General features: G+C 48.1%; 1 protein-coding gene across 1 annotated transcript; it reads right to left on the bottom strand.

The window, feature by feature from the left end:
* Nucleotides 1–587: 587 nt before the first annotated feature.
* TMEM248 (transmembrane protein 248) lies at nt 588–27,254 on the bottom strand. The gene is made up of 7 exons (XM_032872372.1): nt 27,014–27,254; nt 9,375–9,551; nt 5,927–6,212; nt 4,328–4,478; nt 2,873–3,056; nt 1,371–1,514; nt 588–796 (listed from the first exon to the last, which is right to left on the bottom strand). Exons 2-7 carry the CDS (start codon nt 9,540–9,542, stop codon nt 776–778), a joined length of 954 nt encoding a protein of 317 aa, XP_032728263.1. The 5' UTR covers nt 9,543–9,551; nt 27,014–27,254; the 3' UTR covers nt 588–775.
* Between the last annotated feature and the right edge of the window lie 233 nt (nt 27,255–27,487).

The following is a 27,487-nucleotide window of genomic DNA, read 5'->3' as shown; positions in this document are numbered from 1 at the left end:
GACAAGAGAGGAGAAGACAGTGGAAGATTCTGTGCCAACTCGACTCACACAAGACCAGGTTCCTCACCGTCCGTATGGAAAATGAAACTTAGATCTTTACCGTGTAGGTGATGTTTCCATAGTTAACTTCTTACTCAAGATGAAAGCACAAGTCTGCCCTAACTAGAGTAGTATTAAAATGTGACTATTTTACTTTTCTTTTCAAAGAAAAAAAAAAACAAAACAAGAAACTAAGAAAGACAGGCATGTTTCCTTGCAAGCAAAACGGAGAAAACGGGATTACTGTTGTCACCATGATCATTAAGCCACAGACACGTAAAATCCACAAAACGGACCGGTGGCTTTGGAAATGCAGTATCACATGGAAGGTGCGGAGGGTTTCCGACATTGTGCACGCTCGGGCTGAGACAAGGACCGAAGCAAACCTCAACCCCGCCAGCAATGAAATGCCCGCGACCGCGGGGAAGACAGCACGGTCTGCTCTGCTGCAGCGAGCTCCCCGTCCTCCCGGTGGCGCAGGCTCATCCCCCCAAGTCCGCGGGGGGCTGAAGGCTTTCGGCTGCACCCAGTGCAAAGCACGTGCATCATCGGACCAATTTCTGAACAGGTTTTTATAAATATATACAAATCAGTTACAGGCACTTGAAATGTCTTTGGCTGGAATAACCCAACATTGCGAGATAATATATTCACAGAGTGTCCAGGCCCAGGCTGGGTTCAGCAGGCATTGATTATGGTTCTCTCCGTCTCTCTTAGAGAACGGGCAGTTGTGGGATTAGGCATCGGCCAAAGCCACCTGAAAGAGAACACGATGAGCGATCCCGCCACACAGCAGAGCCCACGTAACTCAGTCCCACCAGCGCCCTCACTGGGTTCCAGTCTCCAACCAAACACCGGGAGCTACATGGCAGGCATCTAGCGGGCAGAGGAATTACTAACTCCCTAAGAAAAAAGGATCTCACTTAGCGGGGCATGAACAGCTACCCGAAAGTCTCCGCAGCGAGCGGCCGATCCAGCGGAACCCCCCTGCCGAGACAGAGGTCGTGGTTTTGAAACCGCGGTCGGGATTCTGCGAGGTGGCTCCTCAGCTGACAGAAGCAGATGGGAAGCAGCCCTGGCAGGGTCCGCTGCCCCCCACCCCACCCCGGGGCTCTGAGAACAGTTCCCAGTTCCCAGCTATGCAGTGGGTGTGCGGCTGAAAATCCACCACCACGGTCTAGGCCGAGGGCAGACCACTACAGATACACACAGGACCTAAGCTCTCTGCAGGAGACGAGCCGCCAGCCATAGAGGGAATCAGGGCCACGCGGGACTTTCAGTCTGCAGAGACCCCCGGCAACAGTGCTGGGCCACACCTGTCCACTGCTCACCTTCTCAGGACAGAAGTCGGGATTGCTCTGACGCAACTTGCTGGGTCTGCCTTTGATGACGGCGTAGCAAAACATGGTTATCACCATCACGAAGAGGAAGTAACTGGTGTGCATGAGATGCAAATTTATTAATGAACGGTCGTCCTGAATAAAGAGAACAAGCCAGAAACATCGCACTGAGTTGCTGGAAGACGTCACTGCTAGGATTCTGGAAACGGGTTCATAACCTCCAGACTCACCTCAACTTGAATTCTTAACTGGAAGGAGAGAGGGTTCTCTTCCTCTTCTAAACTATTAAAACCAGGTCTAAGTAAAGACGCTGTTCCTGTGGCCACCCACTTCTTCCTAAGGCAGCCCCTGCCCTGGCTTCTGCACTCCCACACTGCCCAGGACCCTGCCCCAGGACCCCCCGCCCCCAGGAAGCCCCAGAGACCCAGGGGCTTTAACCCTTACCCTTCTCCTCCATCCCTTCCTCTGACAGCCCAAGCCTGTCTTTCCCAATCCTCCCTGCTCTCCCGCCAAGAAGGCCTTTCCCCATGGGCAACTTCCTTCTGTCTTGTCCTCACTTTCCAAGTCCCTGATTCACTCCTCTCTGACCTCCCGCACACGGTCACCATCACCAGGCCTGCCAGGTGCCGCACGCCGGCCCTGCTTCCGCCCCCTTTCCTTCACACACACGCACCCACACGCACACACCTCCAGGCCTCAAAACATCAGCCTTGGGCCCGTGGGCTCCAGCCCACAAACGATCATCGGTTGGGCAGACCCGTCTCCCTCAAGCACTGCTGTGCAAGGCCCTACAGCCCAAACGCACGAAGTCCAAAAGCCTCGGCGAGGCACCGACGCGTCTTCTGGCCCCTGCCCAGCACCCAGCCTGGCTGCGCTGCTCAGTCCCGCAGCCCCAGCCCACCAACTGCTACAGCTTGACAGAAGAAAGAGGAAAGAATCAGGCCAAAAGTCTGGCTACCATATACCGACAGGAAGAAAAGTGCGGACACTTAGAACAATCCGTGCAGTCCATTAAAAGCGGGTTCAAGGCTGGGCAGGAGGCCGAATGAGCCCCAGCAGGCGGGTTACAGCGTCTTCCTCGTTAGGTAAAACCCTACCGGCCCTCAGTATCTCGCCAAAGACTCTTCTCCTCCGATTTACTTCCACCTTCATGAATTCCACACGATTTACCATTTGTGTTCACACCAACCCAATACTCCCGGAGTGACCATGGGAGTGAGCAGACGGTACGTGTGTCCCTGGAACACGACGGCCGCGTGACAAACGTAACCGCTGGTGACCAAAGCAGAAAACGAAGAACAGATGCGGAGTGTCCTTAACGGACGGGGTGGCAGCTCAGCCCAGGTCCCCGCTACCGCCCCTAGTCTCCTGGCCCAGCTGGAAATCTAGAAGGGGACGGGCCAAGCACACTCAAGGAGGTAGAGAGGGCCTAGGTGACTGTCCCCAGATGCAGGGAGACAGACAGACACACACACACAACTTCTCTCACTTACGTCCGGAACAATAACTGTAAGCTTGGGATTCAAAGCGTGATAGACTTTTCCAATGGCCCCCTTGTAACACCAGAAAGGGTTGTAATCCTGAGCGTATTTTGTGTTGGCGTCTCTTGCGGTTGTGAAGATCTTGTACCAGAGCGTGGCGTTGCTGTACGTGTCGGGAACACAGTGCGGTGGCTGTCTGCGGGGCAGAGAGCACAAGACAGGGCTCAGCGGCCTGACGCCCTCACCCGGGCCTCCCGCACGGCCCCGGCGCCGCACTGAGCATGGCGTCCCGTGTGGAGAAGAGAAAGAGGAGACACACATTTCTTTAAGATGAAGACCTTTACGCTCGTTTTAGCTCACAGGCTTTTATTTTTAACTTAACAAACACCTAACGGAGTAAGAAACGGCATCCGACACTTACAAGTCTGCTTGTTAAGGTTTCTGGCTTCACAAGTCAACCAACCATGGTTCTCTTCCCTGTGATGTAGCCAAAGAGAGGCCTGGTCCTTTTAGGCCCCTTTTTGTAAATTATCTAAATTCTCAGTCACAACTGAAGGTTTTATACACAAACTTCTCCAACAGCAAGTGACATTTAACTTATCTGATCTTGTCCTACAAACCTCCGAGTATCTAAAACAGATAGGTCCCAGAGTAATTATTTTTTGAGGGAGAGCAAGAGAGCGCGCGTGCACGTGCGCAGGGACAGGCAGAGGGAGATTCTCAAGCAGACTCGATGCCCAGTGCAGAGTCCGACGTGGGGCTCCACCTCATGACCCCGACATCATGACCTGAGCCGAAATCACGTCCGATGTCAACTGACTGAACCACCCAGGCGCCCCCCAGAGTAATTCTTCAAAAAGAATGCATCTACATTGCAGGTTAATAGAAATAATTAAATAAAAAACCAGAATTCATCTTAGAATTCTCTTAAACTGGCTACATCTTACACATTTCATGCACTTACGGATCATTATCTCCATTATAAAGAGGCAAAAAAACCCCAACCCTTAAAACTTATCCACGGTGACAGGGACAGCTGCTCAAAACACAGGAGGTGTAAGTTTCAGCAACAGACACGGTTTCAGGGAAAGACTCATTTATGCTCTCGGTCACGATGACCAAAGCTTCATCGTTCCGGTGGCTTCCTCGTAAGTCATGCCGGTGACACGTCAGCTCCTACTTACTCGGTGTGACGCGCTTGCGCCGACAGGACAGGCGGCCCGGCACGGCAAACAGAGCGGATGTTTTCACTCCCTGCTCAACCACTCACTCACTCAGATCCTCAACGCCAAGTTCTACTTTAGGGTTCCAAACTCAACTCAGATAACCCTTTAGACGGGCCCGCCGGGACAGCCGTGCCCAGTCGTTTACCACAAGCTTCCCCGAGAACCTGCCCACGCGCCCCAGTCCCACTCCTGGTAAACGGGGCTTCCGGCGCGTAGGCACGGGGTTCTGGAAGACACTTACACGGTGACGGGGAACACACCAGGGTTGGCTGTGAGGGTCATGCACGTGGTGAACACCACCTGCTCGCAGTGACTGTGAAGGGCACAGTCGTCCGAACTCCAAGCTGTGGGCAGGGTAAAGGTAACGTTGATCTCCTCATGGGCTTCCCTGCCTACGAAAGAGAAATTGGGGGGCAGGGAGGGAGAGCGTTGGTAAATCAAGGTAGGAACTCATCTATGTATTATGCTCTGCGATTCCAAGGAACCCTGGAATCAAACTCACCCAGGAATCCCCTATCAGCGGGACATCTGCCTGTGCGGGACTTCAGGAACGAGAGCTTGGAGCCGGACTCCGAAGCCTGCTCACCCGGGGGATCCAGAGTGTGGCAAACGGAAAGGAGCCACTGTTAGCCAGGGCCTGGAGATGCCAGGCAACAAGGGCCCCCAGTGCCCACGGTGGAAATTTGGGGGCTGGCTGAGTTATTACCTCCGCTGTTTTAGCACCTGTACGGCACTCATGCCATTTCCAAATCGCTTTTACATGTATCACTTCACATGAAACACACGCCATCCCACAAACATGACCAGAGAAGCGTTACTGTTCCCTTCCATATATGAGCAGACCAAGGATCGGGGGGTCTACCAGACTTCAGGAAGGTTGGGAACTGATAAGGGATAAAGAAGCTTCAACGAAAACCAAGGTCTAGGACCATAGCAGAAGGAGACGGTCCACCCGCTCCCAGAGTCACCTTCCCTCACTCCTGTGGGAACAGCTCTCAGCCGGAAGAGCCAGCAGAGGTCGGCCAGGCACTCCCAAGTTCCTCCAAGGACGGAGAGGCCCTTGGTAACAAAGAACCAAAGACTATTCTTCTAAGGTCTGGGCCTCTGTAGGAAGCCTTTCCTAGTCACTCCAGCTTCTACTACGTTCTCAACAGTCTGTCACAGTCAGAGCCCCCGACTGGTCCAACAGCAGGGCTCAATGTTCTATTGATGGTTATTTTCACTATTTTGTTTTTTTTTTTTAATTTAAGAGAGAGGGAAAGGGCACAAGCAGAGGGAGGGGCAGAGGGAGAGAGAGAAGCAGACTCCCTGTTGAGAGGGGAGCCCGGCACTTAGTATAGCATCTCCTTTGTGCCAGGAACTATTGTTAAGTGTTTGATAAATATTAACTCATATTCTATTTGTCTCTTCCGTGATCCTAAAATTCCAACAGACAAGACCACGTCTTGGGCTTTTTCTTGTTCTTCCCAGCAGCTTGCACGGTGCGGAGCTCATGTGGGTGTGCGTTCGAAAATTCGTAGACTAGTAACAGTATTTGTAGTATGTATCGAAAACTCTACGATGAAAAGCCTGAAAAAAAATTTTGTGTTTGTAAAAATTAAAACTGGAGCTCGGCCTTAAAGTCTCCTCTCAGTCGCTGTGTTGAGAGCCTACCGTACACCAAGCACTTTAGGTGAAGACGTAGCACAAACGGCTCCTTCTTGACTTCATTTAGCTCAAAGTCAAGAAAAGAGGACACATGTAAAAACAATCTGACGAGTAAAAACCATATACCACTGATACTCTGTCTTGGAAGCTGCTGCCTCAGAAAATCTGAACGGAAAAGGGTGACATCACATACCCGAAAGTCCAATCTGATGGCCCAGAATGGTGGAGCACAGATGGGTGACATTGCGGGAGTACCCTCCGAAGGGCTTCAGCGGGTCCAAGGTCAGTGTGATGGCCACTGAGATGTTCAGTGGGCCCGCGTCCTCCAGGGCCTGCGGGGACTGGGTGGACGCTCTGGCCTGCCCGCTGGCCGCCGTGCTCTCCGGGGTTGTGGTGTCGTTTGTGAGGTGCTTCAGTGTTTCGTTCTCGGACACACACAGGTCCAGATCGTTGAACCGCAGCAGAAACGTATTCCAGTCCTGCGGTGGGAGAAAACAGAGGTGTAAGGAAAGCAAGTAAGAGCTGCCTGAAAGTGCTGCCCCTGGCACCCTACAGCCAGGACCCCTGGGTGGGGTCACTAGAGCCACAGAGCTAAGCACTGACAGTAACAATGACAATACAGCCATCAGCCTCTGGCACGGGGATAACGGGGCTGGTTTTCCAAACCACCCTCACATTCACAATCTAAAATACGAACTCTTCACTGGCACGAGATATTAAATAAACTAGGAGATTAAACTAGCTTATTCAAGAAAATGTGTAAAAAAATAGCGTATTATACTTAGAGAAAATGATCTAGCTTGAGAACAAAACTTGAAAAGAAAGCTTGAATGAAAGTAGTGAAACATTAAAAGCATTAATCCAAATTTACTTAGCGGATGTGGTTAGTTACTTGTTTTTTCTAAGACTTTACTTTTAAGTAATCTCTACGCCCAACGTGCCGTTCAGACTCACAGACCCAAGATCGAGTCACCCACTCCCCTGACAGAACCAGCCCGGTGCCCTGCGATTAGCTGTTTATTTTTTTACACAAGGCTGCCTGGGGGTGCCTGGCTGGCTCAGTCAGAAAAGCATGCGACTCCTGGCCTCGGTCAGGGTCGGGAGTTTGAGGTCCACGTTGGGTGCAAAGGTTACTTAAATAAAGAAAACTAAAAAAATAAATAAATGAAGCTGCCTTAAAATAGTGCCTGGAAAGGTCAGTTCACCACAGTCGATACCAACACCAGTGTGGCCCCTTGTCATGGCCTTTGAATCATGACCACCTTAAAGCAGAACTTAAAAAAGGAGGAGAAAAGATGTTTTCTGGCGTCTCTGCACTTCTGTATTGGCGGTTTAAACCATAAGCAGTTTTAAATACATACACAGCTGCTTATGTCACGGTTCAACCGAAACCAACAATAATAAAGTACTCACCGGGTTCTATTTTAATTTAATTTTCACAAAAAAGCAAAGATGAACTCGGGCTGGAAGGGAAGAACACACTAGCCCCAGCTGTGACGCCGACTTCCTTCAGGCAACGTTAGTCTACAAGAAGCTGTCAGCTGTGAGGACTAACCGAGTGACACTTCGGTCACTCTAACACTAGCCTCGCCTGAAAGTGCTGCGCCACGTCCTTGCACGAGGAGCAGGGGAGGGGAGGGGAGGGCAGGGCAGGGCAGGGCAGGGCAGGGCACCGCCGCAGCAATCCTGGAGATGCCAGCAAGTCCACCTTTAGAGAACCCGGTCCATCCGTCTGCGGCAGCCGGTGCATCAAACTACACTCCCCCCAAACCTACAGAGTCAACCGACCACTCAAAAACACTGGGGCTGAACAGGAACATTCTAGTACATTCCTTCATATTCCAGACATGAGGGAACTGAGGCCGAGGCAGCTTTATGGACTCTCTAATTCCATAGTTGACGGCAGAAGCAGGATTAAGTTCTTTGATTCATAGCCCCGAACTTTTCCCATATTCCTAAGATCCTCATTTGAAAATAAAATCATGGGGGCGCCTGGGTGGCTCAGTGGTTTAAGCCTCTGCCTTCGGCTCAGGTCATGATCTCAGGGTCCTGGGATCGAGCCCCGCATCGGGCTCTCTGCTCAGCGGGGAGCCTGCTTCCTCCTCTCTCTCTGCCTGCCTCCCTGCCTACTTGTGATCTCTGTCAAATAAATAAATAAAATCTTAAAAAAAAAAAAAAAAAAAGGAAAGAAAAGAAAAGGAAAGAAAATCACGAAGTCGATCATGACCAAAGTTCTGCACCAGCTTGGCAATGCCTTCCTGCAGACCTCGAGTCCATTCTGAACAGACAGCCAAAGCCAATGTCAGGCACCATTCCGATTACTAAGGACTAATCATCCAGGCTGCCTTAACCACTTGTGCCGGCCAAGTGCTCAACGTGCTGTTGGGCTCTGAGGGAAAGCAATGCCAGGATGCCGCAGAGCCCCGGTTGTGACTAGAATATTCGTTTTCAGCCCTAATGTGGGCACAGGCTATCTGCACGACCTTTAAAGACTCAGGCAGAGTCAGGGCAGAGGGAGAGCTGAGCCAGCCTGTACACTTGTTGGTTAGAAACAGTTTGAAAGGGTTTCATGGCAGAAATAGCTAACACTTGTCACTTAAACTGTGTGAAAAAGTTCACTTGTGAAGGGGACCCCTCCTGCCAAGGTATTCTCGGATCTAGAGCACAGAGCACAGAGCAAGCCAAGCCCCCCATTACACCGAGGAAGAACCCTCCTCTCCTGCACAGGGCGCACACAGGCAGGCACAGCGCAATCCCAATCCCCGCCCCCGTTCCCGCTCCCACCAAGGCACGCAGCCCAGAAGAAAAAAGTTAAGAGAAGGCACCCCAGGAGTCTACTAAGGCAGGAACTCATTTGTCCTAAAAGAAACCTGCAACCACCAGCAATTTACCATAACTTTAATTCAGCATAATTCCTAATGTCAAATACATTCTGTAATAGGTACATTATCATGCAGCTCCATTAAATAAGAACTGTTAACTTTGTGTTGTTTTCTTTGTATACGCAAAAATACATCTTTTAAAATCCGTATTATGAGAGTTCAAACTATTATCTGCCTAGATTAAGGTTCAAAGGGCAACACCCTAATAATTTATTTAAACTGACTACAATGTAAAATCTAGAAGGCCAGTTTGTAGAAAACGGAAGCTCTGCTTAATAAAAACAAATATATTCGGAAATAAGATCCAGCTTTCTATTTCTTCAGTGTCCCTTCTCAGGCAACAATACTGGCTTCCAGTCCGCCACTAAAACTCCGTGATGACATATGGCTTCAAAAGAACAAATGTTTACAGTTTTTAAAAACAGCAATTAGCTAATTCAAAACTTTAATAAATTTGTGATTTATTAAGTTAATAATAGCAAGCGTGTTAGTCCTCTATGCTCTGCACACTTGACAATATACTTCCAAAACGCACGTGTCATTGCTGAGGCGGTCTACCTGAAACTGCACCGTTACTTAAACCAACAGCTGTCTGACTAGACACATTCACAGTGAGCCACAGGGAGATGGAAGACGGATGCTGGGAAAAACGCTGCTTTCTCACTGCGTTCGAAGGAAAGGTGTGTGGAGAGCCCAAGGCTGTTCCCTTACTGTGTAAGGTCTGGCCATCCCGAGAGGAGGACTTGGAACATACGATACCTCCGCCATTTCCGGTGACTTAATCTCCTTGATTTTGAAGAAATAGCCCAAGGTCAGGAAAGCTATTGCCATGGCGCTGACACTGATCATAAAGACCACGAGGGGAGGCCGACTGCTGATGTACAGCTTCAGGTTCTCCAGGGGGTTGACGCTGAACATTATTCTCATCAGCTCCACCTGAAAGGGACGAATCATTAGACTCATGGACCGTCTCGCCCAAAGAAACCCTATGATCCCCACTGTTGTTTCCTTCCCTGGCACTGGGCGCGTGAGGAGGTCACTCACTACGGAACTTGAGAAATGTCGGATCACAAATCTACTGCAAAGACTAGAAGGAAAAACACTAAAGTGAACTGTCACTATGTCACAGTGGTGACCTTAAAAGCTACGCATTTCTCTCCTTCCGTCTGAATCTTCTAATTATTCCATGATGAACACCGCTGTTCCCATAAGGCCCACTGACAACAGCACCAGCTGTTTTCACTTAAGATAACGCTGAAGGAGGTCCCTAACACGACACAAACACAGGCCAACATGCACAGAAAGCAAGTGAGGATGTGCTCATTCCCTACCACTGGAAGGTTCAACATTCTGCCGTTCCTGCCATCCTCACGCCCATCCCAGCAACTGGCACCGAGAGACACGTAATAAATGTTTAACTGAACCACTTCCCTGCTTAACGCCCCCTGAGGCTTCCCACAGGGCCTGGGAGAAGATGAGGGACCCACATGGCGCACAGGTTCCATGTTCCAGAAGCCCTACCAACCTCAGCGACTGTAGGATCGGCAACTTCCGTCCTCCCTCACTGGGCTCTGGCACTGGCCTTCCGATCTCCTAGGACCAGCTTGTCACTTTGTGCAAGGACGTCAGCCGGGACTGACTGGGGACCTCACTGGCCCTGCAGGTCAGTTTGCGGATCAGCCTTCTTAACAATACTGGCTTCCAGTCCCCGAACCTTCCCACTTACTTCGGTTTTCTCTAATAAACAACTTTTGTAGCTTCCAAAGTATACCTCTACACTTCTTTTGCCAAATGTATTCCTAAGTATTTCATTCTTCTTAGAAATTCTGAATTTCCTCTATGAAGCCATTTCCCCCCAAATCTCCACCTGCTTACTCTTCTTAAAATGCAGGTTTCCACTCAGCGGTCAGTCAGCTCCTCAAAGAGGCCTTCCCTGACCACCCCGAGCCCCCCGCCTCTTTCAGACTGTTCAGTACCAGTCGAGAGGACAATTCTCTACTTGTTTGCTGTCTCTCCCTGCTGGTCTCTGAGCTCCGTGATAGCAGAAATCTTGCCAATTTATTTTTTTTTAAGATCTATATGTTTTAACAGATACTGCCATATCCCTTTTTTTTTTTTTAAAGATTTTATTTATTTGGCAGACAAAGATCACAAGTAGGCAGAGAGGCAGGCAGAGACTCAGCTCCCTGCTGAGCAGAGAGCCCGACGCGGGGCTCCATCCCAGGACCCTGAGACCATGACCTGAGCCGAAGGCAGAGGCTTAACCCACTGAGCCCCCCAGATGCCCCGAAATCTTGCCAGTCTTATTCACTGCTCTAGCCCCCTGGTTCCTGGCCCCTAGAACAGGAGCTGGCACACAACAAGCAATTCTATACATGAACAGACGACAACACTAAAAAAAGCAACTAAAGAATAAAAAAATCTGTAACAGCTTTTAAGTTTGAGAGAAAAAGATGCATCAACTCGCCCTAAGAACGAACAGCCACCACGTGGGTGCAGTGAGCCAGGCGGTGTCCTCCCTCATCCTCACCAAGAGTCCTTTGAGATGTAAAATAATATCCTTTGTGCTCCTCCCAGAGCAACACCCCCGCCCCGTGTTCTGTGTACTTTTACTACACACACACACACACACACACACACACACACACACAATTACCGGCACTGCACGTGGAAACTTGCGGAACATGATACATTGACTATCTTCTGACGCTATTCTCATTTACAAGGTTGGAGCTTTATCTCTGCAGATCGCGTCTGCCGGATGCACCGGCTACACCGTGTGCAAGTGCGGCTGAGCCCTGGGGTCCTCCCAGTTTCCCACACCAGGCCCTGCAGCTCGCACAAGAGGGGCCCTGGGCCACAGGGCAGGCCCCTCGGCCACCGGGCCGGGTCACGCCACACAGCTCTCCAAGGAGGTCCTACCGGCAACAGAAGGGCTCAGGCTAGTTCCCGACCTTAGGACCAACACTCGACACTCTGAAGCAAGCTTACTGACTGGGACCAATAAGATCGCTGCGAAATGTTACCTCGTTATTTTTTTTTAATTTTTATTTTTGTGAGAGAGCACGCGCGTGAGTGTGAGCAGGAGCGGGGCAGAGGGAGAAGCAGACTCAGCTGAGCAAGGAGCCCAGGGCGGGACCCTGGGACTGTGACCTGAGCGGAAGGCAGAGGCTTCAGGGCTGAGCCCCCAGGCGCCCTCCTCACTATTTAGATTGCATCTCCCTCAAACTGACCGTTTCCACTGCCTTCTCAGCACTCAGGCTCTTCCTAGGGAAACTGCCTCAGCCTTCTGGCTACTTACCAGCCTTTCGTCCGTTTTCATTAACGCTCAGGAGTTTTAGATTCTGGAGCCTAAGCCTTTTCCAGTTTTTTACGTTGCACATAACGTAATGTACACATACGTTATGTATATGTTACATATATACGTATCTATACATATGTTATGTATACATTCTACTTGACGACTTCTGTGGACTTTCCTTAATACCGTTTATGGTACCTTCTACCATATGAAAGGTTCTTGTATTTTTTCAACAACTCTCTTGATATATAATTTACATATAATTCACCCATTTAACGTGTACGAATCAACTCACAAAACTGGGCAACCTTCACTATAATCAATTTTCAAACATGTTCATCGTCTCATAAAGAAACCCCCCATGCTTTAGGAGTAACCCTCATCCCCTCCGGCCCTAAGACAACCACTAACACAGCTTGTCTCTACAGACCTGCCCATTCCAAACACTGCACAGGAATGGACTTGCAGTATGTGGCCTTTGGTGACTGGCTGCTCTCCCCTAGCACGGTGTTTCCGGGTTGGTCCGTGATGTCCCATGTATCAGTACTTCCTCCCTTTTTGTTGCCAAAAATATTCCACTGTACGAAATACTTTATTCATGTATTTTGCATATCCACGCATCAGCTGATAGACACTGTTTCTAGCAAGTCAAGCTGCAACAAACATGCATGTGTCATTTATTGTATGGACACAGGTGTCCACTTCTCCCGGCTGCTGTCTGTCCTACATACCCCAAGAGTGGCATTGCTGGGGTCATGTGGTAACCACAGGTTTAACCTTCTGAGAACTTGCCAGGTTGTTTTCCAAAGCAACTGCCCCACTCCGCATTCTCACCGGCTGGATAGTGAGTGCTTTTCCCCACCGCATCACCCACACTTGTCATTGCCTTGTTCATTACTGTCACCTTAATGGGTGTGCAGACCACTGTGTTGTGGTCTGCATTTCCTTGATAACTATGAGTTCTTGATTCTAATGTATTTATCACCCTTTTCCTTTCACGATTATGTGTATGCATACATTATGTAATACTCTTTCATTATTTTCCTCTTCAAGTCTTATAGTTTGACTTTTAGTCTCTTATTGACTTGGAATTGATTTGGGATTCCAGAATCCAGTAAGCTTCTGGTTTAAATCTTTTTCGATATAAGAGGCCAATTACCCAATACCATTCACTGAAGATGGTTTTATACTGAACATGGATTTCCCATGGATTTGGAAGGCTACCTCTCATACACACGAAGCTCCCAGATGAATGTGGGTTTGTCTCCAGGCTTTTCTAATGTCCCATCATGGTGTCTGCATCTCCCCACCTTGGTACTGTTTGAAATCTTGCCATCTAATACAAGAAGTCTAACATTTTACTTTTATTCAAAATCATCCGAGCTCTTCTTGGCCCTTTACTCTGCTATATGAATTTTAGGTCCTACCTGTAAAGTTCTCAGGAAAATCTAGTTGAGTTTTAAACTGGAACTGTACCAAACAGACTACTAATTTGGGGAAAAAATGACATCTTTATAACACTGAGGTCCCCAGTCTCTGAACAGAATCTGTCTTAATTTACTTGGGTTCATTTATCTTTTTCAGTAATTTTTAAAAACTTCTTATGTACCTTACTAGACAGATTCAAAAAATACTGATTTATGCAGCTATCATTGACAGCATTTCCTAAAAATAACGTTTCCTACTGTTGATGTATATAAAAGCAACAGGCTTTGGTACACTGATCTCATTCCAGACACACTGATGAAATCTTTTAAATTCTAACTAGGTTATTTGTAGCTTCTCCTGGATTTTGTGTAGACAGTCACATTGCAAACTAGTAAGTATTTCTTCCTTTCCAGCCCCTATTTATTTTTCTTACAACTTTGACTAAAATCTTCAGTGAAATGATGAAGAGAAGTGGCAACAGTCGATTCCTGCCTTTAAAAGGAATGCTTCTAAATGTTTCAGTATTAAATACCGTGTATGTTAAAGGTTTCTGAAAGAAACCCCTTGCCAGGTTAAGAAAGTACTCCTCGGGGTGCCTCGGTGGCTCAGTGGGTTAAAGCCTCTGCCTTTGGCTCAGGTCATGATCCCAGGGTCCTGGGATCAAGCCCCACATCGGGCTCTCTGTTCAGCGGGGAGCCTGCTTCCCCCTCTCTCTCTGCCTGCCTCTGCCTACTTGTGATCTCTGTCAAATAAATAAATAAAATCCTAAAAAAAAAAAAAAAAGAAATACTCCTCCATTTCAACCATGCAAAGAGACTTTCCTTACAAATAGGAGTTTCATTTCAATGATCCCTTTCTCTGCAACTTATCAACTTTTTCTCTTTGATCTGTTGACATCAACTATATGCTGACATTCTCATGCTAACTCTTATTTGTATTCCTTGGATAAACTTAACATGATTGTGATTTTTTAAAACTACATGACTGGTTTATGTCTGCCACATTTTATCTGGACCTTTTAATTTCTATTCGTAAGAGATAAGAAAATGATCAGCCATGATCACGCTCTCCTTGACTAGTAGGACTAAGTCATCCCAGTATCACGAAATTAACTGAATTATCTGGACATGCATTTTCTAAACTGTGTATAAGATGTGAATCTGTGGGTAAGATATGTATAAGATATGAGTTTTTATTTCTCAGAATCTTAACAGAGCTTGACCAAAAAAAAAAAAGATCAGGATTCACCATGCTTTTCTTTGGCTGTATGTCTGGGTGGGCTGTCTTAACCGCTTCACCATGGCTTCAACTGAGTCAGTTTTGATAAGATGTGCTACTCTAGGAAATTACCCATTTGATATTGGTTTTTAGTATTTCTTTTTTTTTTTTTAAGATTTTATTTATTTATTTGACAGAGAGAGATCACAAGTAGGCAGACAGGCAGGCGGAAAGAGACGGAGAAGCAGGCTCCCCGCGGAGCAGAGAGCCCGATGCGGGGCTCGATCCCAGGACCCTGGGATCATGACCTGAGCCGAAGACAGAGGCTTAACCCACTGAGCCACCCAGGCGCCCCGGTTTTTAGTATTTCTAAGCACAGTATCATTCTGTGATTTGTTCACTTTTTTATTTACTTGTAGCTATGTTTTTTTTCACTACAAATGTTCTTGTGCGTTTGCCTTCTCCTTTTTTAACCAACCTTTCCACAGCTGCATTGCACTGGTGTTTTCTAAGAACCAGTATTTGGTTTTGTAGACTGTGTCTAAATAATTCGCTTTCCATTTCAGTCATTTCTACATGTATTTTTATTATGTTTCTCCCTCTGCTTTCTCTGGGTTTACTCACAGAAACCCTTCAATTTCTTCAACTTCTTCAGTTGGAATCTTACCTCAAAATTTTTATTCTTTTCCAATGTAATTGGAATTGCATTTCAGAAAACAAATTTCCCTCAACATACTCCTTCTTTACCTCAATTATGGTCATGGCCTCACCACGCCCACCAACCGAACCCACTAGCTAATCCTGTAGCTCTTCTTTCCGAAATCTATCTCAGGCTCACCCATTTCCCCCACCTTCATGTGAAGAGGTATCAGCCCTCCACAACTCTAAGAGCTCGACATCCACGAGCCCAGCGAGCATCTTTATACTTACGCATTCCACATGTCCCAAACTGAACTCATCTGCCTTCCTGCCAATATGACCCTGCCCCCTGGATTCCCCACCTCAATCCGTAACTCTGGAAAACAAGCCAGACTGCCAGTGCCTTCCCCACTATATCCAATCAACTGCTAAGTGCTAAAGATTCTATTTCTTTACCATCTCTTACTTCCTCTTCGTCTCCACACTCCTCGGCCACTGCACTTAGTTCAGGCCCTTATCACCTTTCCCTTGTAACTATTACTAAGCGTCTCAAATGGCTCTGCCTATACCAGTCAAATCATCCATCCTCCACATGCTGCGAGAGTGACTTCTCCAAATGTCAATCTAGTTGTGTTACTGCTGAACTCTCTCAGCGCTCCAACAGCCAAGGGACGAAGTCCAAGCTCCTTAGAATGGCAGGCCACCGTGAGCTAGGTCTCATCGACCTCTCAATGGTCTAACTGCTTATAATTCCTGGAACACATCAAACAATATTATAGCTAGATGGGGAAGGGGGGGCGGGGATGGATGAAACAGGTGATGGAAATTAAGGAGTACACGTGTCGTGATGAGCAGCAGGTATTAGATAGAAGTGGTGAATCACTATACCACACACCTGAAATTAATATAACACCGGGTGCTAACTAACTAGAATTTAAATGAAAACTTTTTAAAAATCGGGCTCATTAAAATTGAGAATTTCTGCTCTATGAAACACACTGTTGAAAGAATGAGAAGACAAGCACAGACGAGGAGAAAATACTGCAAAAGACGTATCTGTTACCCAAAATATACAAAGAACTCTTAAAAAAACAACACAATTTAAAAATTAGCCCAAAATAGTTATAAGATGTAAATAAATAAATAAAAATGAGCTCTTAACAGCTCAATAAAGAAGATTTACAGATGGCAAATAAGTACACGAAGAGATGCCCCACATCGTGGGTCATCAGGACACACAAATTAAAACAACAGTGAAATACCACCACACCTGCTAGAAGTGGCCACAACCCAGAACACGGGCAACACCAAATGCTGATGAGGATGTGGAGCAACAGGAACTCTCAGTGCTGACAGGAGTACAAAGTGGCTAACAGCCACGCTGGAAGACCGTTTGTGCTTTCTTACGAAACTAAAACATACTCTTTTTCCCCAATATATTATTTATTTGTCAGAGAGAGAGAGAGAGCGTGCGCACAAGCAGGGGGAGCAGCAGGCAGAGAAGCAGGCTCCCTGCTGAGCAAGGAGCCCGATGCGGGACTTGATCCCAGGACCCCTGATCACAACCTGAGCTGAAGGCAGAGGCTTCACTGACTGAGCCACAAAGGCGTCCCAATTAAAACCTACTCTTACCCATAAGGTCCAGCAACTACACTGCTTGGTATTTGCCCTCAGGAGTTTAAAACTTATGTCCACATGGGGACACTAGGGTGGCTCAGTCCGTTAAGGGTCGGCTCCTGATTTCAGCTCAGGCCACGATCTCCGGTCCATGAGACTGAGCCCCACGTCAGGCTCTGTGCTGGGCACACAGCCTGCTCGGGATTCTCTCTCTCCCTCTCCCACCCCTTAAAAAACAAAACAAAACAAAACAAAAACTTCTGTCCACACAAAAATCTGCACATGGATCTTTATAGGCGCATTATCCATAACAGCCACAATTTGGAAGCAACCCAGATACCTTTCAGTAGGTGAATGGATAAGCTGTGGTACATCCAGATAGTGGAATATATCATTTGGCACTAAAAAAAAGAGCTATTCGGCCGTGAAAGGCAAGGGGGAAACGTAAATGCATATGACTACATGAAAGAAGCCAGATGATCCCAACTACATGACCTTCTAAAAAGGCACAACAATGGAGCCAGTAAGACCAGAGGCTGCAGTGGGCGGGAAGTGGAGCACGGAGGATCTGCAGGGCAGTGAAAACACCACATGGCATTATCATGGTGGACACAGGTCATTATACATTTGTCCAGGGTGCCTGGGTGGCTCAGTGGGTTAAAGCCTCCGCCTTCGGCTCGGGTTATGATCCCAGGGTCCTGGGATTGAGCCCCGCATCAGGCTCTTTGCTCGGCGGGGAACCTGCTTCATCCTCCCTCTCTGCCTGCCTCTCTGCCTGCTGTAAAATAAATTAAAACAAAAACAAAAACAAAAAAAAACCCTTAAAATAAATAAATAGATTTGTCCAAACCCCTAGAACATACAACATCAAACACAAGCGTTAATATATACTGCACTCTGGATACTAGTGACACGTCCACAGAGGTTCACCAATTGTAACAAATGTGTCACTCTGTGGGGGGCAGGGGGTGGAGGATGCTGACAATGGAGGAGGCTGTACATGTGTGGGGATAGACTGGTCTCTGTACCTTCCTCTCAATTTTGCTGTGACCCTAAAACTGCTTTTAAAAACGAGTATAGGGCGCCTGGGTGGCTCAGTGGGTTAAAGCCTCTGCCTTCAGCTCAGGTCGTGATCTCAGGGTCCTGGGATCGAGCCCCACATCGGGCTCTCTGCTCAGCAGGGAGCCTGCTTCGTCCTCTCTCTGCCTGCCTCTCTGTCTACTTGTGATCTCTCTCTGTCAAATAAATAAATAAAATCTTAAAAAAAAAAAACAAACGAGTATTTTAGGGAAAAAAAAAACGAGTATTTTTAAAAAAATAAAAATCTAGAAATGGCATTACTTAGGTTAAGAGTCATAAGATTCAGAAACAAAAACATCAATAATAACTTAGAATTCGGTAAATTTAAAGTTGGAAGCCTCTTCTATATGCTTATAAAGTTTATTAAGAACGAGAACAAAATCTGAATCATATATAAACTTAAACAGCTGAAACTACAATTATGAAACATCTGGAAAAATAGAAAAATCTAAAATAAGCTTTTAGAGAAAACTAAGTCATTAAAACCATGTCACACCAGAATGTAAACACTTAGATAAATATCAGCATAAATACCTAAAAATTAACAAACAACATCCACATAGCTAATTTAATTAGAGAAAGTTCCAGAGGAGGCCAACTGTATTTACTTAAAAGTAAAAGCTTTATTACTATTTATTTATTTATTTTCTTTTTAGAGAGCATGCGTGAGAACGAGACGGGAAAGTAGCAGAAAGGACGCGAATCCCAAGCAGGCTCTATGGCCAGCATGGAGCCCTACAATGTGGGGCTCGACCTCACAACCCTGAGATCATGGTCTGAGCTGAAATCAAGAGTCAGACACTTAAAACTGAATCACCCAGGTGCCTCAAGCTTTTTAAAAATTTTTTAATAAAACAATGAAAAGTCCAAATATTTCACAAACTTAAAATTCCTTTCCTACAAGCATTTTCAAATACAAATTTAACAAAAGCTAAACAAACTTATTTCTTTGCCAAAAAAATGACAAGAACATTTCTGTAACCTTCATCATAGTAAGTGTCAGTAATTAAAGAGTAAGTTAAGCTCTGTACAGGGAAACGAAAAGTAGATCAGAGGGAAGGCACACTATCCGACCCCCTCCCCTAAATTCATCCCAACTGCAATTAGAGACATTCGCAAAGATAAAGAGAAACCGCCAGGGCTTGTGATGCTGCCTCTTGGCAAAGTCTAGGCATTTAAGGTACCAGAACACAGCCAAAAGGCAATTTCATAAGCACGTGATTCAAGTCTACTGGCAAAGCACCTAGAGCTCCGAGACAAGTCCAACACCAACACTACACATCAAGTGGCAATTTAAGTAGACAAAAGGCTAAGATTACTGCGGAGTTACCTCAAGCAACCTACAAGTTAGGAGAAACAACAGTCACTTTAAAAGGGGAGAAAAAGGGCTGTTAATCTCACTAGAGACCAGCTTGGCCACACGTATCAACAGCATTAAAGCCTAGCACACTCCTACCTCTGCTATGTTACTTCTAAAAACTTCACCTGAGAAAACACTCCTTGCTGAAACCAAGATTTAACTAACACAGTTCCCTCAGGAGTGTTTAAAATGGTTAAAAAAAAAAAAAAGAAAAGAAAAGAAAAGAAAAGAAAAGAAAAACCAGCTACCCAACAGCAGGGCAACGGTTACAGGATATACTCCCAGCAGCAACACCACGGTCATCAGACACCCAGGACCTACGGTGACACACACAGAATGAGGCTCGGCAGGTTTAAGTACGAGAGTGTGTGTGCGCCTAAGCACCCACAGGGGGAGAAAAGACAGCCTACCCTCAAACCGTAAACAGGGGTAAACGGGCGGTTCTCTCTCGCTGGTGAGATTACATACATCTTCTTTTTAAAAAATTTCCAAATGACGGGCGCCTGGGTGGCTCAGTCAGTTAAGTGACCAACACCTGGTTTCAGCTCAGGTCCAGACGTCAGGGTCGTGAAATCGAGCCCCGCACCGGGCTTCCGGCTCAGCGGGGAATCTACTGGATATTCTCTCTCCCTCTCCTCTTCCTGCTCAGGCACGACGCACTCTCGCATAATAAATAAATCTTTTAAAAGATTTTCCATAATGAGTATGTATTCTCTTTGTAATAATTTCTAACAATAAAATTTATATATATAATCCCCAATAGATCCTGCTGCTCTCATGGCCAAAATAGAAACTTTATGAAATCTTAATTCCATTCACTTTCTTCATTAATAAAGGTGATGGGGTGCCTGGGTGGCGCTGTCGGTTGAAGGTCCAACTTTTTTTTTTTAAGATTTTATTTGTTTATTTGACAGACACAGATCACAAGCAGGCAGAGAGAGGAAGGGAAGCAGGCTTCCTGCCTGCTGAGCAGAGAGCCTGATGTGGGGCTTGAGCCCAGGACCCTGGGATCATGACCTGAGCCGAAGGCAGAGGCTTAACCCACTGAGCCACCCAGGCACCCCGAGAGTCAAACTCTTGGTCTCAACTCAGGTCATGATCTCAGGGTCGTGTGGGACTGAGCCCTGAGTCAGGCTCCGTGCTGGGTGCAGAGGCTGCTTGAGAGTCTCTGTCCCTGTCCCTCTGCCCCTCCAGCTCATGCTCTTTCTCTCTAAAATCAGTAATTCTTTAAAAAATGATAAAGGTGATAAAAGAATAACATACCTTTTTTATACCAAACTAGAAAAAAAAAATAGAAAACAGGATGGTCCTCTAGCATGTCCTGGTGCTAAAGAAAGGCAAAGCTTAACTCGCAGTGATCTGTACACAGAGGGTTCTGTAAGAAACCTCTATAAGAATACTTAGGTGAGGGACACCTGGGTGGCTCAGTGGGTTAAAGCCCGTGCCTTCGGCTCAGGTCATGATCCCAGGGTTCTGGGATCGAGCCCCACATCAGGCTCTCTGTATAGCGGGGAGCCTGCTTCCACCTCTCTCTCTGCCTGCCTCTCTGCCTACTTGTGATCTCTGTCTGTCAAATAAATAAATAAATCTTTAAAAAAATAAATATATTAAAAAAAAAACAAACACAGAATACTTAGGTGAGGTTCCTCTAGACCACCCACTAATGTGTGCTCCTGGGGCAGGTGGTGCCTAGAGGTCCTCCCGACAAGCGTGGGCTCCTCCCCAGGGCAGAGAGGGCAGCAGGTGACCGTGAGCAGAGAGGTACGCAGGACGGTAAGGTGTCTTGCAAGGCAGGAGAGAAGAGCGTCGAGAAGGAAGTGGTACTGAGAAGTGAGTAAGTACGAGGAATAAGAAAAGAAAGGACGTGAGTCTCTCCGTGCTTGAAAACGTGCTTGGTTGAACCTGAGCTTGTGTAATCCTGCACCTGGCAAGATCACTGGTGACCTTTAAAACCACTCTGGCGGAGGGAAGTCCAACAGGAAGGAGATAAGACCAAGGATGAGGAGACAGCAACAGGTGTGCACCAGCGCTTCAAATGATGAGCGACAGGGTCAGGAGAAGTGAAGAAATGGGCGGAAAGGAGCTACTCCAACTAGAGGGCTGCCCAAGGGACCAGGCAGCTGAAATACGCAATGTGCATCTGGTTTAGCATCTTATTAGAAAGAGAAGAAATTAACACTGATTATGTCAGATAACGAGCCCTTCCAGAGGGTCTCCCTCTCTCCAAGTATACCACAGAGCTACTTTCTCAAGTTTAAAACTACAATCTAAAAGCAGAACCTGGATCTGCTAAACCACTACCTGTGACCCAATCAAAAAGTTCACTTTACAGAAAAAAAAAACCGCTGTTCATCTTCAACCAGGTTTTCGGCCTCAAGCTAAATGGGAATTTCCTTACATCTCTCCTATAAACTCATGTCCTTTTCAAAGTTTGGAAGAGACTGGGAGTTGGGGCGGGGGGTGGGGCATGCCAAAGCGACAATGTGGGGGGAGGCTTGGAGAGCCTGTTCTGCATGCCCACCCCAGGAACACCCTGCTCTTGCGCTAGAGGAAGAGCCGGAACTCACGTGGATGTGGGAGACAGGCCCGCTTCGAATGTAAAAACTGAAGCAGCATTTCGCAAATATCCTGAGCCTACCAAAGAGCATGCATGGACAGGACACCGGATCATACAACACTTGGCAGAGCTGAAGACACCTGCTGGCTTCAAAGAAACCCTGGGCCATCTCGAGCACCCAGCTACCATCTCACTCTGCTCGGAGAGCGGCTGCAGCTCAGCCTCCACCCGAAGCTCACGGCTGGGCCTCTGCGCAAGGCAGACACACTCATTCCCAGCTTCCCGTCAAATTTCCGTACTGATCTCCCACCCCAGCTCTAAACAGCCACCCACCGAAGCCCTCTACTGAGCTAACCCACGGGTACCTGGAGCCGACCGGGTCCAACCTCATCCGCTTTCGCCAAATCAGCCCCTCCTCCCAGACAGACACAGCCATCCCCCCAGTGACCACTGCCAGCCGTTCCTGAGTCTCTCCCTCCCACAGTCACCGTCTAGCAGTTTCCACCTTGTAACCTCGCTCACGAGCAGCTGCTCCCCCTCCCCAGACACCGCCTCCTTTAGCCAAACCGAAAGCCGCATGTACCTGCTCGTGTTGCCTCTCCTTTCCATGATATTTCTGCACTGCCCACCCCTGACAGGCACCGCCTGACTCAGAGCTGGTGCTTAACGTAACATCGAACACGACTGCCCACTTTTCACGTGAGTGGCACACGGTTCCAGGAGTCCTGCACGTACTGTGTACGTGCCCTACAACATCTGTATTGCACAGAAGAGGAAATTAAGGCCTAAGGCAGTCAGCTAACTTACCCAAGGTCATACAGTAGGAAATGAACCAAGACTCAAATCCAGTCCACCTCCAGAGCCAGCGCATTAACCAGTAAGCACAGTGCGGCCTCCCAGTAAATGTTACGGATTTGGATAGAGTCAAGTCAACCCCCATCAAATGAGGTAAAAACCGAGGGTACACATAAAACTTTGCAGTTAAGACATCAGTAGCGATACAAGCGAGAGCCCTCTCACTAAGGGGATATGAGGAAGGCAGAAACCAGACTAGCAAGGGTTAAGGAGAAAGTATCCTGTCTAACAGCGACTACCTACAGCATGCCCTGTGCCAGACACCACACCAAGTGCTCTACTCACGTTGTACTTCTTAATCCTACAACAATGCTAGGTAGATCCTACTATCCTGATTTTACAGAAGGGGAAACTGAGTCAAAAGAGGCTAAGTAATTTGTGCAAGATAATAAGTGGCAGAAACACTCTGACTTAATTCATCCAAGCCCAAAAGCTGTGTCATCAATCACAATACCAGGATTGATAAGTAGGTTTCAAGTCCAATGTCAAGTTGAAAATAAACAAAATTTTTTACAAGCCACGGATATAGAAAATATTTTTAGTCATGGAATTCAAAAAGCACAAAACCGACATTTTTGAAGTTTAAAATGGTGAACTTACTTTCCATCTCTAGAAACAAGGCAATTCATGTCTCAAAATGCTCATCCATTAGAGTACAAAGCAAAGATGAGTAGAATTTTGTCAATGGTTTCTCAAGCTAATATAATTCAGTGTAGAAAAAACTTTCACCATAACTCAAAAGTTTAAATGATCAAAAGAGAAATTACAACAGAAAGCATAAAGTTTTAGTTGCGAAATGTGCATTTTAGGCAACACCAGTACTCAAAGACAAAAAGGAAAGGAACAACACAGGCTGATATAATTACGTCTGTAAGCAGACTTACTTTCAAAATTCAGACTCAGGCTGTACTTGTACTCACTTATAATTAATGAATGCATGGCTCCATTTTCAAAGTCATAATGTAAAATCACTGTAACCTCCAACATGCCCCTCTCCCTTTTTTAAAAAATTAATTCACCATAGTTCCAGAACAGAAAATAATTTATTTTTGTTCTTTAATATTTTTAAACTGCTGACCATCTTAAAAACCGAATTAAAAGTATCCCCACATAAAAGTTTAATGACTTGGGAGTTTAATTAACAGATATTAAAAAAATAAATCATGAGTGATGACAAGATTAAATGAACACTAAACGTTCAATGCGAAATTATATTGTAACATCCAAATTCAGTGTAACAAGTGGGAGATACCATGAAAACAGCACTTTTAACCAAGGAGCATAAAAGACCAACTGGAAAATGACCTTACTTTGCAGACTGTCATCGCCAAAGGCTTCTGTAGTCCCCAGGACTACACTGAGATCTGTAATTATACACAAACTACAAACCTCTGGTCAAATTTATTCAATTTGTACCAGGGAAAGATAATTTAAAGATTTCCGTATTTATTAAAAATGGAAAATCAATTTGCTAAAAACTCTTTCCTCCATTTCCTTTTTTTTATCACTATGATACTGTGCTTGGTTTATTTTTTTCAAGTTTATTTAAACTCCAGTTAGTTAACAGATAGTAATAGTGGTTTTAGGTGTACAATTTCGCGATTCAACACTCACATCGCCCAGCGCTCATCGAAAACAGCACGCTCCTCAATCCCTACCACCTTTTTCACCCGTGCCCTTGCTCATGTCCCCCGGTACCCATCAGTTTGTTCCCCATAATTAAGAATCTGTTCATTGGTTTGCCTCTCTTTTTTCCCCTAGGATCACCTGTTTTGTTTCTTAAATTCCACATATCATTTTTTATATTAATTGTAGTGTCATAGTAAGATACTTTTTAAAAAACCCTCTCACATGGCAACAGAATTCTGCGGCATATTACTGACCAAAAAAAAAAAAAAATCCCACAGATTGTCTGTCCCTGGACTAATGTCGTGCTGCGGCCCATTAAAACCACTCTTTCTCAGACGCTCATCTGTGACGAGGAAGCAGAGCAGCGGGTAGAAAGGGAAGAGCCGTCTAAAAGAAGCATTAAAGAGTCAAGAGAGTGCAGTCCTGAGCAAGGCTCAAAGGATAAGGCTGAAGTCAGTGAGGTCCTGAGACTGGTTACGATGATGCGAAGCAGTTACAGGGCATCCTCCGTGAAGGATACCGGGTCAGAGAAACCGCAGGTCTGGGAAGTGAACAAGCTCGGGGACTGGCGGAAAAGCGCCGTCCATCACCCGGCTGTAGCCAGAGCATCAGAGACCACACCAGAGCTGTGTTCTCACAAACTAAACACAGGCGCGGAAACATCGTGCAGACACCAAATCTAATTTCCTGATTGCTAATACCAGACAGAAATCACCATCAGCATCTTTTTCATTGTCCTTAAAATAAGTCAAGCACCCCTTGTGTCACTGGCGGCATAAAAGAACAAAAGAAACCCACCACAGAAAACAATTCTTTAGAACCGAAATCTACCAGAAGCCAGACTGCGTAGCCTCGGCTTTTTTTGTCTTAGAAAAGCATTTAACTGGAGCACTTGGGTGGCTGAGTCAGTTAAGTGTCCAACTCTTGATTTAAACTCAGGTCATGATCTCAGGGTCCTGGGATGGTGCCTGGAGTTGGGCCCCACGCTCAGCGGGGAGTCTGCATGAGGATTCTCTCCCTCTCCCCCTCCCAAATAAATAAATCCTAAAAAGCAGAAGCAGAAGAATTTAACTCTTTTTTAAAAAAAGATTTTATTATTTATTTGAGAGAGAGACAGCAAGAGAAGAGGGAGAGTCAGAGGGAGAAGCAGACTCCCTGCCAAGCAGGGAGCCCGATGCAGGACTCCACCCTGGGACTCCAGGATCATGACCTGAGCTGAAGGTAGACGCTTAACCAACGGAGCACCCAGGCACCCGAGAAGCATTTAACCCTTAACGGACTTCCGAGGCCAATGACTGCAGGACCCCACTGTCCAGCTACCTAGTCTGGGTGCTGTTCTATTAACTGGTCCTTGCTTTTCCATTTCACGGGTTAATTGTGAAAGACCCAAATGCTCCAGACCCCCTGAGGTCCACCTTAAAAGCCACTTCCTTTATGACACTTAAGCGTAACAAAGCCATATGGCAACTGCAGCCTGCCACTTCTTACTGCTCTAAGCATGTTCCCTGCGGGCAGAACTATTTGCAGGTCTGGTCTCTCTTCCCTGCAGCTGCGGCAGCTGCAGCCCAAACAGAGGGTGTTCCCTCAGCATTTGGGGATCTCAGAACCCTGGCGTGGGTGGCAGCCCCCACTTCCAGTCCCCCTCAAGGAGGCCACAGCCATTCTTCCCACACCTCTACTGGGAAGTCCACACAATGCGTCCTTGTGCAAGAGAGAAAGCAGGCTTGGGGTCACGAAGTACATCTCTGCTGCACAACAGGTCAATTTCCTTTTCTTACACGGGGGAAGCGGGAAGGTGTTCAAGCAGCTGCACACAGAGCTCGCAAGTGCTCAGACCCCGAGGGAACCGGAGAACTCTGGGGACAAACCGATTTATGAAACATTCGTCACCCAATCATCCAAGTCCGGCGCGGGGATTCCCTCCCACCTGCTCCCACCGCGGCTCACCTTCGAGGCAGGACACAGCAGCTCGCGAGGATCCGCAGTCTTTCCGCTGCGGAGCGGGCTGCGAGGAAGCCCCCACCCGTCACCGAGGGCTCGGCCTGCCGCTGACAACTCCGGCGCAGGCCCCGGGCCCCGAACGGAGCCCCTCACCCGCTGTCCCCGGCTCTGGTGCTCACAGATTCGAAGCGGCCCAGCAGGCTCGGGGTTACCGCTCACGGTGCTTACCCCGAGAAACGAAACTACGCGCCTCCAGGTCACCCCGCGGCCGCCCCTGAGTTCATCAAAGTGCGCGTGAAGCCGGTCACCCGCCGCCCCGGGGCAGCCACCGAGCCCTCGACGCGCAGTGCCAGCGCTCCGTTTCCGCACACCCGCGTCCCCTCCCGTCTTCTCTCGCGGACGCTAAGTCGCGGAGGGAGCGGGGACGCCGGCACGACCGCGTCAAACACCGCCACCACCAAAGGCGCCCGCGCCGAGTCCAAACTGTCCAGGCCTCGGGTGCGTACGGGGAGGTCCCGCCCTCTCGAGGGACGCGGGCACCGCTCCTCCGGGTGCGGGTGGCCAGCCGGCGGCGGGGATCAGGCCCAGGCCGGCGGCGCAGGCCAGACCCTGCCCGGGCGGAGCGACCCCCACCGCGACCCGGGCGGCGGCTGCGGCCCCGAGAGGCTGCGGGGCCACCCGGCCAGCAGGTCCGCTCCCAAGCAGCGCGATCCCCACTCGGCCCCGCGCTCGGCCCCGGCGACCCCGACCCCGGCCCGCCAGCCCCCGCTCACCCCGCCCCGGTGGGCAGCGGCGCGCCCCGGGCCCAGACGGGCCAGCTGGTCGGCGGCCGCCCGCGGCCGCTCAGAGCTCACTCGCGGCGGCGCGCGGCGGGCCCGGGGCCGCTCGGCACCATCCTCCCCGCCGCGCCGGGGGCGGCGTCAGGCTCCGCGGGGCCCAAGCGAGGCCCAGCGGCCAGTCCGGCTCACGCCGTGGCGACACAGACTCGTCTCCGGGTCCGGCAGCCGCGGTTTCCGGGTAGAAAAAAACGCCACCGCCAAGGCCGCCGTGACCTCCGACACCGGGCGTCCGACGGCGGCTCGGCCGGGACAAGACTCCTCCGTCGCGAGCGCCAGAGACCACGCCCCCGTCGGGTCACGTGGCGGGGGCTTGCGTGCGAACACGGGCGCTGCGTGCGTCCCGACGTGCAGCGCTCGCCGTCCCTTCCCGCGCGTGGGTGTGAGCGCGTGTGTCCGCGTGTGCCCGCG

Source organism: Lontra canadensis, unplaced genomic scaffold (assembly GCF_010015895.1).
Source record: "Lontra canadensis isolate GAN:19392208 unplaced genomic scaffold, GSC_riverotter_1.0 scaffold45, whole genome shotgun sequence".
NCBI classification, from domain to species: domain Eukaryota; kingdom Metazoa; phylum Chordata; class Mammalia; order Carnivora; family Mustelidae; genus Lontra; species Lontra canadensis.
This window is presented reverse-complemented; position numbering and strand designations above follow the sequence as displayed.